The sequence below is a fragment of the Camellia sinensis genome, chromosome 13, assembly GCF_055761805.1.
Source record: "Camellia sinensis isolate YWXY chromosome 13, ASM5576180v1, whole genome shotgun sequence".
Taxonomy (NCBI): domain Eukaryota; kingdom Viridiplantae; phylum Streptophyta; class Magnoliopsida; order Ericales; family Theaceae; genus Camellia; species Camellia sinensis.
The window spans coordinates 123,397,914-123,411,312 of NC_138973.1; the positions used below are offsets into that span (position 1 = coordinate 123,397,914).

The 13,399-nt window shown below is 34.1% G+C and overlaps 1 protein-coding gene and 1 long non-coding RNA gene across 2 annotated transcripts; one reads left to right on the forward strand and one right to left on the reverse strand.

The window, feature by feature from the left end:
• The first annotated feature begins 2,000 nt into the window (after positions 1-2,000).
• Positions 2,001-5,857, forward strand: LOC114273585 (uncharacterized). The gene is made up of 3 exons (XR_014348395.1): positions 2,001-2,174; positions 5,163-5,442; positions 5,544-5,857. It is a non-coding gene; the product is annotated as an uncharacterized LOC114273585 (long non-coding RNA).
• Positions 5,858-11,626: 5,769 nt separating this feature from the next.
• On the reverse strand, positions 11,627-12,235 carry LOC145805689 (uncharacterized). The gene has a single exon (XM_082900866.1). The coding sequence runs from the start codon at positions 12,233-12,235 to the stop codon at positions 11,627-11,629; it is 609 nt and encodes a 202-aa protein (XP_082756992.1).
• Positions 12,236-13,399: the final 1,164 nt, after the last annotated feature.

The window sequence follows — 13,399 nt, forward strand, 5'->3', positions numbered from 1 at the left end:
GCAGCAGCAATGCTTTGGCTTATATTCTACTATCTTTTGGTGTGTAGAAGCAGCATATGTGGATTGGTCTCTGTGTTGGGGAATCTGTGCAGGGGTTCTGAGTTGTCGAATTGCTGCAGTTTGATCTGAGTTGTTTAGTTGTTGGGGAATCTGGTTGTGTGGTGTTTCAACTCTGTTTCAGACCTGGAGGTGCCACTGCTTCATTGCTGCTGTTTGGTCGCTCTGTTACATTGCTGCAGTTGGATCTTCTTTCCTACTGTCTGCTGGTTTTTGTTGGTTGTTTTGATTGGTAGCTCACCAATCTTGTCTAGCTTTGTTGCTATTGTTTTCCCGCATTGTTGATGTTTCTTGTAAGTCCTTGTTGGTTTTTATCATCAATAAAGCTCCTTTCTGCCGTTCAAAAAAAAAAAAAAAAGTTAGATAAATTGTTTAACGATGTACTGCAATCCACAAAAAAACGTGGGGGTTATGTAGTTATTTCCAAATATTAAGGGGAAAACCATACATGGCCCAAACCATAAGGACATAAAATGAAGTTTGCCCTAATTATCTTTTAGATAAATGTGAGCCAATCAAGTGACTCTCAATATTCAATTAACTTGATTTTTGGTATGCATGATCTCCTTCAAAATATCCTACAAAATAAGGGGTTGGATTATTGAGACAGTCCCGAAATGAGCCCACAGTTGGGCAAGTTAAACCGTCTAATTGGATATGCTAACCGAAGAGGATTCAATCCTTATCAAAAATACAATCCATATGATGATATATCATTTGATTTAGATAATATCAAACCATATATTTATGAATATTGTATCAACAACTCAAGATCCCAATATAAATTAGTCGATATTTTAAATTGCGTCACGTATTCATGACTCATGAGTAAGGGCAAAGAAATATTCTGGCTTAGAAGGTGAAATAAACATTAAAAAAAATTAAAAAGTTAAATATAACATAAATTTTTAGTGGCATAAAAAATGAAAAATCACATTTTTTCATATAACAAAAAAATATATATATTTCTAAGGACATTAACTTTTTTTTCACATCATAAAAGAATAAAAAAATTAAAAAATTACCAAAAATGTCAAACTGTAAGCAACCTCTGTAAAAATAAATAAATAAATAAATAAAAAGAGCAGTCTACCATCATCACATGTCGGCGAGTTAAACACTAACAAACTAAACTAATACAGCACAGTCCATGGAGGAAGAAATAACAATTAAAGGAAGCCCCAATGGCCAGTGAAAGTTGACGCGATTGTTAATTTTAGAATTTTAAAATAAATTGAGTTGTGCATAAATTAAATGTGTAAATTAACTCAGACATTCAGTTATCAAAAAAATGAATAACTTAACATATGGGAAAAAAATGGTAGACTAGTGAACCACTCAATTAAAAATATACTACGGTGGCTAACTGAAGTATCCCAGTTGATTTTTAAAATATTTATAATAACCAATCTATATAACTTAGAAATGGGACTGACTTTTCTCTAGTCTAATATTGTTCAGCCCATTGAGTCCTCTTTCAGGGTTATGTTTTGTTGATCCGAATCATTTATATTTTAGAATTTGTCAAATACATCATTCCCGCAAAAAATAAGGTGATCGGATAATGGCAACCATATATATAGATCAGCTTTGTATGGAAAAAAAAAAAATAGACTGTAAGAAAATAAATGATTCATACAAATTGACCCAAACAAGTGATTTCCGTTATCCGATCGACTTGATTTTTTATATGGATGATGTATTCGATGAATCCTAAAATGTAAACGATTCAATTCATCAAAACGAGAACCAGAAGTAAGCCTAATAGGCCAAACTACACTGTCTAATCCGATTTGACACTGGACACCATCCAGGTCCTTTAGAAATAATTAATAAATAATACCAGTGTCATAATTAAAAATTATGAAATTATTTAGTTTCCTGTTTGTCACTATTAAGCTCACTAGTATAAATATGTGGATTGTGAGGATTCTTTGAAGTGTAAAGTAGAAGGGTAGAACTCTATCTTTCACTTACTCTACTTCAAAAAAAAAAAATGAGATTCATATTATTAGCTTTATTAGTAGTTGCAGTTGCAGGGTGGTTATGTTCTGGTGTTCTTCTTCTTGTTGCTGGGGACATTGGAACCGCATGATCATACGATCCTCCATATCTGCGTACGTTTATGATGTGTACTTACAAAATTAGAAACAATTTTGTTATTAATACATAATTCAATCACAAAAAATTATAAATGATAGAAAATGTTGTGGGTCCTACAATTTTATGAGTCCCATGCCAGCCTTGTTTTTGTGTATATGTTTATACATGTAGATATTTATTTTTATTTTTTTATTAAAAGTGCTATGACTCATTTATATCTACTCATTGGAAATTAAAAAAAATATATATTATTGTAGATGTGTTTGATAATATTTATGCTTACAATTTTTTATTTATATTTACAAAAAATATTGATAACTAATAAACTATCCTAAGTAAAACATGATTAGCGTCAATTTTCGTTTTTCAAATCATGATTCACGAAATTTATTAAATATTTGTTATGACAAAAAATTAGTTTTACTTGTTTAGAAAAAAATGTTTTCACTCTTTCCTCCTCCCACCCTCCCTAGCCATCACTTACTGCTCATCACTATTAGTGACCACTGTTGTTGGTAACCTTCCTTAGTAACTACTTATTATGGCTAACAACCACCTCCTACCAGTGGCAACTAGGCCACCACTTCTTATCGAAATAACCTCCAACCACCACCAATTGTAGAAATCTCCTTTGACCACCACTTTTTTCTAGTGATCACTTTGGTGGTCGGCAATCATATCTGACAACCATTTCCTATTGACCTCTTCTACTATTAGTTTGCAAAATAAGTTTTTAAAACACATATGTACTAAATATATTTTTGTTTTCATTTTTACCATAAACAAACATAAACAAGATTAATATTTTTTAAAAACTATAAATTTTAACCAAACAACACCTAACTTATTGTTGGGCTGCTCGGGTGTTGTCTAGTTTCTTTTTAGTTTGTTTTGGGGGTTTTGGTGGAATGATTATGTGGGGATTCATGTAGTTTAATTTTTCAGTTAAATTCTTCTTAACTTGATTGTTTAAAATATCGAGAGGCTTAGGGGTTGATTGTATGGGTGCGAGTAGCAGTAGTAGGGGTATTTTTATACTTCCGAATCTCTCTCGATGCATGTCATCTTTCTGTACCTTTAATTTCATGCTGAAAAAAAAAAACTTATTGTTGTGCACTGATTAGGAGATAAATTCTTAAAAAGTGCTAAACATGCAGAAAAATCATACAATCATATAAAATGATGTGACCATAGCATTTCTGTAATTAATCGCATAGTGACATAAAAAAATACAGTACTGACAACATTGAATGGAGCACACTGTACTAAAATGAATGCAACACTGCATTCAATACATTTTTCTATGGAAGTATTATGTGTTTGTAGTATTAGTGACTGCATAATTAGCATTAGGGCAAAAGCTTGTCCAGCTCTGCTTGGTTTTGAGCTGCTAGCAGCTCAAGGCCCGAACTACCTCGGTTAAAAGAATAAGTACATTGTACACTATACACAAATTATGTTATGTGAAATAACAATGAGTGATATATATACTTCTAGCAAGCAGGGTTGGAGGAGATTGCGATCACTGCTCGGGGTCAATTTTTTGTCACTATTTTGTATCACTACCTATATATATATAGATGATGATGACGACAATAATAATATAGTCAACTTTTTTTTTTTTTTTTTTTTTGATCGGTAAAGAAAAATTTTATTTAACAGCATGAAATTAAAGGTACAGAAAGATGACATGCATCGAGAGAGATTCGGAAGTATAAAAATACCCCTACTACTGCTACTCGCACCCATACAATCAACCCCTAAGCCTCTCGATATTTTAAACAACCAAGTTAAGAAGAATTTAACTGAAAAATTAAACTACATGAATCCTCACATAATCATTCCACCAAAACCCCCAAAACAAACTAAAAAGAAACTAGACAACACCCGAGCAGCCCAACCACCCATTACAAAGTCTAAACTAATCTAGTCAGCCCACCAAAACAGAAACCACAGACCACGCCTCTGACAAAAACCACTCCACCTGCTGCTACAACTCCCAAAGCCCCACACCTCAGCTGCTAGCTCACGCCACCCCTAGGCTGCTGCTACGCCCACCTCCCCATGCCCACACCGGCCGAGAGGACACCATAACCATCACCGGAAACAACTCCAAGCTTCTACACCCCTACTGCAGCACAAGAAAACTCCAAGCTGCTACAACTTCGCTGAGCTACACCAACACCCACTGCCGAAACCACCACACCCACAGATCACCACACCCTTCTGAAAACACAACATCACGGGCCGAGAGGACACCAAACCACCACCGGGAAAAAAACTCCATGCTTCAACACCCCTACTGCAACCCAAAAAACTCTAAGCTGCTTCAACTCTGCTGCTGACGACAGAGCTTCAACACCCACTGCCGAAACACCACACCCACAGATCACCACCATTCAAAAGAAAGAAGATCACCCCTCAAACTCTTACACGAATTGGAGCGCTCGAGTGACAACCGGACAGACCAAAATGCACCCCTCAAGCTCCTACTCGCCAAAAGTGCACGAATGACAACCCTGAACGACTGAAGACAAACTTGGGCGGCCCTATAGGAAGATCCTGGACAGCAAAGAAAGACACACCTAGGTGGAGAAAATGGGGGACTCAAGTTTATTGAACGAAAGAACTAACTGGCAAGCCGAAACGAGCGAGGCCAGCCAACAGCCATAGCCAAAGACGGCGGCCAGCCGGCCAAAAAAGAGGCCGGGGAAGGAGGTTTTAAGAGAGAGATTTTTGAAAATTTTTAGAGAGAGAGAGGAAGTGGTCCAAGATTCTTAGTTATAGTCAACTTAATTAGAAAGAAGTTAAAAGCATTCATAAGGATTCATGTCATAATCTGTAATCAACTTTTTCAGTAATTTTAGAACTCAAAAAAATAGTGTGCATTCAGTTGATCTGGACTCTAAAATGCACACTATTTTTCTTGATTAAATCTCGACTGCATATTGCTTTTTTAAGTAAAATTTTAATTACTTTTATATATTTATTTTTTGATGCAGCAACAAGGTGCAACGGTTATGACCAAGGACAATTCCCACAAGGAGGCTATTTTGTAGCAGCAAGTGATGGAGTATGGGACAATGGAGCTGCCTGTGGCCGGAGATATCGGATGAGGTGCATGAGTGGCCGGAAGAGACCCTGCAAGGACAATTCCATTGTCGTCCAAGTTGTTGATGCATGCCGATCCAATCCATGCCAGGCAACCTTTATCCTGTCAAACCAAGCCTTCGATGCCATATCCAAACTCCCAGATGCCAAGATCAATGTTGAATATGCTCAGTAAGTAATTAATTTCTTCTCTTAAATGCTCAATTTAGATGTTGCATCCCTACAAATACAAGTATATAGATTCACTAATAGCAGCTTCCTATTTTATCTAGGAGTTAATTTGCAGCAACTCGTACAGTTTTGACTTTATGATGGTGATCATCCAGTGTATGAGTTAAATCTTCAACGATTCAATTCAATTAGTATTATTGTTCTCTCCGAAAGTTCAGATTCTGACTCACGTCTTTCGTCCTCAGGCATAAGTGTGGTGGAACAGTGAAACCATATTTAGTGCATAATAAAATAAATTTGTGTTATTATAAAATGTAAAAATATAATAACGCTGTGTTGTCATGTCCATCTTGGTCCTCTGCCTAGGTTTGTTCTCTTCAATGACACTGTAAAAGAGTTTCTCCATCTACTGAAAGCATGCTTAGTTGAAAATGGAGACTAATAAAATATTAATTTTCAACTAGTAAATTTGATTTCAGCTCTATAGCAATGGACAATATAGTATGATATGGTACACATAACTTAGATGTAAAGGTTAGATTAGTGCAAGTTTTTATTTATTTTTATTTTTTTATTTTTTATTTTTTTTAACAAGAATTTTCTTAAACACTAGTCTTTTTCGACGAAATCTTCAAAAGTAAAGTAACTAGTTTAAATTTTATAAATAACATATTCAACTTTAAATAACTTCAATCATAAACATCCTCTCCTCATTAACTTTCCAGTAATGAAAGATGTCGCATCAAACTTTGTTTCAAAATCAAGCAGTTCCTAATAAAACCATTTAATTTTTGGTTTCTTTTTTCTACTTTTACTCTTTTTCATTTTTTATTTTTTATTTTTGGTTTTATAGAAGCAAATGGTTATAATGAATAGGTCACATTTTCTATATAAAATTTGAATAATGCTTGGGACCGCCTTTTGGGGGTCACCCCCTTACCCCCTTTGCCACGTGGTGGATGGTGATTGGAGGAGCAGGAAAAAAAAGAAAAAGAAAAAGAAAATGTAACCAATGAGAGAGAGAGGGGGTCAAAGGGGGTGGGAAAAAAGGGAGAATGAATCATTTTTGATAAAATTTATAAATAAATTTTTTGTTTGTATATTGTATTACTCTTTATACATGCATTGGACTTTGTATCTGCTCTACATTCACTCTCAGATTAGGAGGGCTTGGATCCACTTGAATTGTGTTGAACTAATCATTTTGTGAGGTTTCGTGAAGAAGATAACCTATGAAAAAATTAGATTGATTGAATATCAATAATTATATGTGATGGTATTATATTTATCTTCAATAATTAGATGTCACATTTTCAAACTCATATTTGATCCAATTTTATTTGACAAATATGACTACCAATGTCCAATTAATCTTCTTTTTTTTTTTTTTTGCATGGATTGTCTTTTTAAACAATTTTACAAACGGAACAATTCGAATTAGCGAGATGAGCCCTAGAGTGAGCTCAATAAACACAACTTCTCTCCAGTAAGATCACTTACGGGAGGGAAACCATCTCCAATTACTAATACCATAAATCAATATTTCTCCATTTTTTTACCCCCTCTCTCATGCAAATCATGGATGGGTATTGATTTTTTAAAAAATATAACCACCCATAGATTTAACAAAATAACATTTTGGACTCATGAATTTTCCAGTGTATTAGAGAATGTCTTTTTGATTGCCCAAAATAAGATATGTATGTGTGTTCATAACTCAAAAGCCTTGCATGAACAATTTATTTAACAAACTTAATTTATAAATTGATGTGACGGTTATTTAATTGTAGTATGGCTTGCTACAAAACACCATATAAGTTTGTAAAAAGAGTTTATATTTTATTTGTATAGTAATTGTCCATGTTTAAATTGTTCCTTCAATAGTGTTTGGGTATAGGATCATAATTCCCTTTTTGTTTGAATGGTGTACACCATTCAAACATGTGTAGCCCACAAGATAAGTAGAAAATTATGAGTGGTGTATTTGTTTGGTACTTAGTGGAGCACTCAGAACATTCATGATAAGTATTTAGCAAATTCTATCAAGTACATGGCATTCATAATTTTTACTCGTTTTTTTTATACCAAAATGATTATTAAATATTTAAGTCTTGGTGATTGTATGACTGTATCCATAAATTAACTATAGATACACTCATATGAATTATGAATTTAAAATTTTCTTTTTTATTTTAAAATCCTCTAGATGTCACGATTAAAACCCATGATAATTACTTTTATTGAAAAAAAAAAGAAAGGAATGAAGGGAAAAATAGAGAGAAAAATTTCATTACAAAGTTTAACTAAAGGTTTGGATTGTCTCCAATTCATGGGAGTAGATTGGACTGAGAAAATTTTGAACATGTGAACTATCACAGGTCTCATTTTAATAATTCTAATAATTCGATTTATTTACCTTTTAGTCGTTTTTGTATACGTCATTTATAAAATAAAATAAAAAATAAAGCGATCTAATATTTGTAGTCATTTGATTTTATCATATTTATTTTCAAAATAATAATATAAATATGATTTTGAAAATAAATAATTTATTTTTTAAAGACAAAAGTGATAAAATTATGAGCTTTTTTTTAAATGAATGATTTATGCATAAAAATTTAAACAATGATGAATTGAATTAAAAAATAAAATTTAAAATATGTACATGACCTTTTGTTGTTTGATCGAAAGAACCAACTATATATCATTGAAAGACAAGCAAGTAACAAGGCGAGGTGGGGGCAAACGACCAATTTACAGGAAGATGTCCAGCTAGCATAGCTCGGGCACCGCCTAAAGGTTAACCCAAGCCTTTGCGCCATTGCATGATGTCTGCAAAGATAGCAGCACACTCCCATGAAGGAACATACGTTAGCTTTCGATAAAACTATTTCTAGAATGAACTATTATTTTATATTGAATTTAGTTTGTATTGATCTTGAATTTTTTCTCTTATTCTTTTCTTTGTCTATAGGCTTGTATCCTTTTATATAGAGAAGGTTAAACCTAAGTTCAATGAACAACCTTACAACTAATTAAGTATATGAATATAATCTAGACAATAAACCTAATAAATATAAAAACACATGCATATAAAGAATACATTAACCCAATGTATCTAATGTATCAAATGTATGCAATGTAAATATGGCATTAATTTTAACACTCCCCCTTAATGCCATATTGTGTAACACCCAATATTTCTCTAAAAAATTCAAACTTGTCCCTTGGTAGAGCTTTGGTGAAGATGTCCGCAACTTGATCTTCGGTCTTGCAATACTTGATTTGAATCTCATCATCTTTCACAACTTCTCTAATGAAATGATGTTTGATAGCAATGTGTTTGGTACAAGAATGATAGACGGGATTCTTTGTCATAGCAATAGCAGCCTCGTTATCACACGTAATTAGAGTAGCTTCACCTTGATTCTCACCAAAATCATCCAAAATTCTTCTTAGCCAAATTGCTTGTGTAGTCGCCAATGATGCTAAAATATATTCGGCCTCAACAGATGATTGTGCCATAGTTTGTTGTTTCTTGGATGATCATGAAATTACACCCTATCCAAGAGAAAACGCATACCCATAAGTGCTTCTCATATCATCAACACATCCGGCCCAATCACTATCACAAAATCTAAGTAACTTTGCATCAACAAATTTTTCATAAAAAATTTCATAATCAAGTGTACCTTGAATGTATCTCAATACTCTTTTCACAACCCCCAAATGAATTTGGCTTGGACTATGCATAAACTGAGACAATAAACTTATAGCATACATGATGTCTGAACTTGTAGCAGTCAAGCACAATAAACTTCCAACCAAACTTCTATAACAAGATGCTTCAACTTCTTTGCTTCCATCTTTCTTTGACAACTTTCCATTCACAATCAAGGGAGTAGCAACTGATTTGCAATTCTTCATTTTGAATTTCTCAAGAAGTGTTTGAGCAGACTTCTTTTAGAGAATAAAAACACCACCATTGTTTTGGTAGATTTCAATGCCTAAAAATGATCCAATAGCCCCAAATCACTTATTTTCTATTTCTTCATCATTTCCTTTTAAAATCTTCAATCAATTTTTCATCACTACCGATAAAAATCAAATCATCAACATAAAGTGAAACAATGAGAGTACCGGTTGTACCTTGGCTCTTGATGTACAAAGTTGGCTCACTTTTGCTTCTTTGAAAACCCTTTTCATTGAAGTAGGCATCAATTTCACTATACCATACCTGGGGTGCTTACTTTAGGCCATATAAAGCCTTCTTCAAGTTGTACACTTTATCTTCTTTGCCTATGACAACAAAGCCTTTGAGGTTGATCAACATACACCTCATCTTCCAATTTTCCATTCAAAAATGCTGATTTTACATCAAGTTGGTGCAAGAACCAACCCTTTTAAGCCGCCGAAGCAATTATAGCTCTAATTGTATCAAGTCAAGCCACAAGAGCAGATGTTTCTTGGAAATCAATTCCGGGTTGTTGTGAATACCCTTTCGCCACAAGTCTTGCTTTGTTCTTTTGAATAGAGCCACCCAGATTGAAATTTGTTTTGAAAATCCACTCCGCACCAATTATTTCTTTTCCTTTTGGTTTCTCCACTAGCTCCCAAGTCTTGTTCTTCTCAATCACATGAATTTCATCTTCCATTGCTTTCTTCTATGCTTTATCTTTAATTGCCTTTTCAAAATTTTCAAGTTCAACAACGCATAAATTGCATCTTGCATACACATCACTAAGACTCCTTATATTTCTTAGAGTTGAACTTGGAGATGAAGAACTTGAACTTGAACCTAGACTTGAACTTGGAGAAGATTGTGAATTAGCAATTGGTGACAATCTTTGTAGAGATCCAAGCAGTGCAACATCTTCAAGTTATGGACTTTCTGATTCTTCATTGAAAGTAATGCTTTGATCTCGGACTTTCTTTTCCTTCCAATCAAAAGATGCCTTCTCATCAAAGAGAACATCTCTACAAATAATCACCTTCTTTTGATCCAAATTGAAGAGTCCATAGCCTTTGGATTTTGAGCTATAACCCACAAAGATGCATTTCTTACTATTTTCATCAAGCTTGTGCATCACTTCTTTTGGAACATGAGCATACCAAATGCAACCAAACACCTTCAAGTGATTCACCGATGGTTTCCTTCCACTCCAAGCTTCAAATGGAGTTTTGTCCTTGAGAGTTTTTGTAGGATATCTATTCATCAAGTAAACTACTGTATACACGGCCTCATCTCAAAAAAATTTAGGTGTCCCCTTCTCATGTAGCATAGACTTAGACATCTCGTCTATAGTTCTATTCTTCCTTTCCGCCACACTATTTTGTTGTGAAGTGTACCCAACGGTCAATTGCCTTTTTATACCAATATCTTCACAAAATTTCATAGACTCGTTTGAGTTGTATTCTCCGCCTCTATCACTTCTCAATGCTTTCATCAAACAACCACTTTGTCTTTCAACAAGATTTTGAAATTTCTTGAAGATAGAGAAAACGTCACTATTTTGACTTATGAAATACACCCAAGTCATTCTAGTAAAATCATCAATAAAAATAAAGAAGTACTTGTTACCTTCATGAGTTGGTTTATCCATAGGTTCGCACACATCGATATGGACAAGCTCCAATGGAGCTTTAGCTCTCCATGCTTTCTCCTTTAGAAACGACTCCTGACGATGCTTTTTCCAAGTGCACAATCTTCACAAATATGTTGCACTTCATGAATGGTCGGCAACCCAAAAATCATATTCTTTTGTTGTAGATGCTTCAAGCTTTGAAAATTCAAGTGCCCAAATCTTATACCAAAGCCATGAATTATCAATCACATCCATCTTCAAAGCCGCATTTTTGTTATACCGAAAAATGAGAGGAAAACTTATATTCTTCTCCGTCTTGTTTTTGCTACAACTTGGCAAAATCTTCTTCAAAGGGAACAAGGTATCCATGCTCCATAAGTTGTCCAACACTGACCAAATTTTGCTCCAAGTCTGGAACTAAGAGAACGTCGGAAATAAATCTTGTACCCATCTGGGTTTCTATAGCAATAGTACATGTTTCTTTTGTTTGGACTAAGGCACCATGCCCCTTTTTTTACTTGAGAACTGGTGGAAGCATCCATTTTCACAAAAATGTTTTCATCTCCGGTCATGTGATTGCGACGTCCTCTATCGAGAAACTACGCATCCTTGTTTTGATCCGATGCCTTGTGACAAGCATAGAACATGTGCCCTTCACTTTTTAGCTCCTCGAAAAAATTAGCTTGTTGAGTGCTCTTGACTTGGCAATCCTTCTTGACATGCCCAAATTTGTTGCAATTGTAACATTTTGGCTTTCCCCAAAACCAACAATCTTTATCAACATGACTGTTTCGGCTGTAAATTTCATACTTTTGTTGAGTGGACTCTTCCTTTTTCTTTCTTTGAAAATTAGACCCCCATCTTCCTCTTGCATTTCTTCCTCTTCCTCTTCCTCTTCCTCTTCTTTGGGAATTAGAAGTACTAACATTGAGCTTGGATTGAAAGGCATTTTTAGTTGACTTCTCAGATTGCCTACTCAACCTTTGCTCAAATGTTTCAAATGAACCCATCAATTCTTCAATACCTAAATCAACAAGATCTCTAGTTTCTTTAACGACAGCAACAATAGGATCATATTTCTCCAGCAAACTTATCAAAAAAATTTCAACAACTCTTTGATTAGAAATATTATCCCCATAAATTTTCATTTGGTTCACAAGTTGCATAAATCTTGAAAAATAATCCTTCAACAATTCCATATCCTTCATCTTTATATTTTCAAAATCTTTTTTCAATAATTGAAGTTTGATGGTTCTTACCTTCAAGTTGCCTCTATACTATTTTTTTAAGAATATCCCATGCCCTCCTTTGCTTTTGTAGCATTGATAATTCTTAGAAAGATTGCTTCTGAAACTCCTTGTTGAATCAAAGGAAAAGCCTTTGAATCATTCCTCCTTTGCTCTTATGCTCTTTCAATTGGTTCTTTTGGAGATTTATCAAAGCTCCTACATCTTCAGGTTCCTCAAACCCATTTTCAACAAGATCCGTATAGACAAAAATAGTTCTCATTTTCATATACCAAAAATCAAAATTTTCACCATTAAAGATAGGAGTAGATACATTTTGGTTGTTGGAATTCGCCATAGACGTCGGCTTGTTCTTCTTTGGGGCTTGTTTTCCTGTATCAGATCTCTACGCCTAGCTTGTTCTTGACTCAACCAAAGTTCTGAGACCACTTCTGTTAGCTTTTGATAAAACTCCCTCTAGAATGAACTATTATTTTGTATTGAATTTAACTTGTATTGATCTTAAATTTTTTCTCTTGTTCTTTTCTTTGCTCATAGGCTTACATCCTTTTATATAGAGAATGTTACACATAAGTTCAATGAACAACCTTACAACTAAGGCCTCGTTTGGGAACAGGTTAATTTAGTAACTTTTTTGCTATTTAGCTAAAATTTGAGCTAAAAAAAATTAATATGTTTGGGATGACTTTTTGGCTTTTCACGAAAAGATGTGCAAAAAATAGAGAGAAAAGAGAATCTTTGATTTTTTGGTATGTGTTGTTGACTTTTTGGCTTTTTTAATAACTTTTTGACTTTTTAGCTAAATGGACTGGTTTCTAAACGAGGCCTAACTAGGTACATAAATATAATCTAGATAATGAACCTAATAAATATAAAACACATGAATACAAAAAATACATGAACCCAATGTATCCAATGTATCAAATGTATGCAATGTAAATATGGCATGGATTTTAACAACATCCTTAGAAACACAGTTGAATCGCCCTCTTATTGACTCCCTTTATTTCCACCGTGTTAAGATTCAGAGTATCACACATCACACAGGCCATACGAATTGCTAGAGCTTTACCCTGAAACACCGAAGTGATAGTAACCTCACGGGCCAACCCACCAACGAGTTTC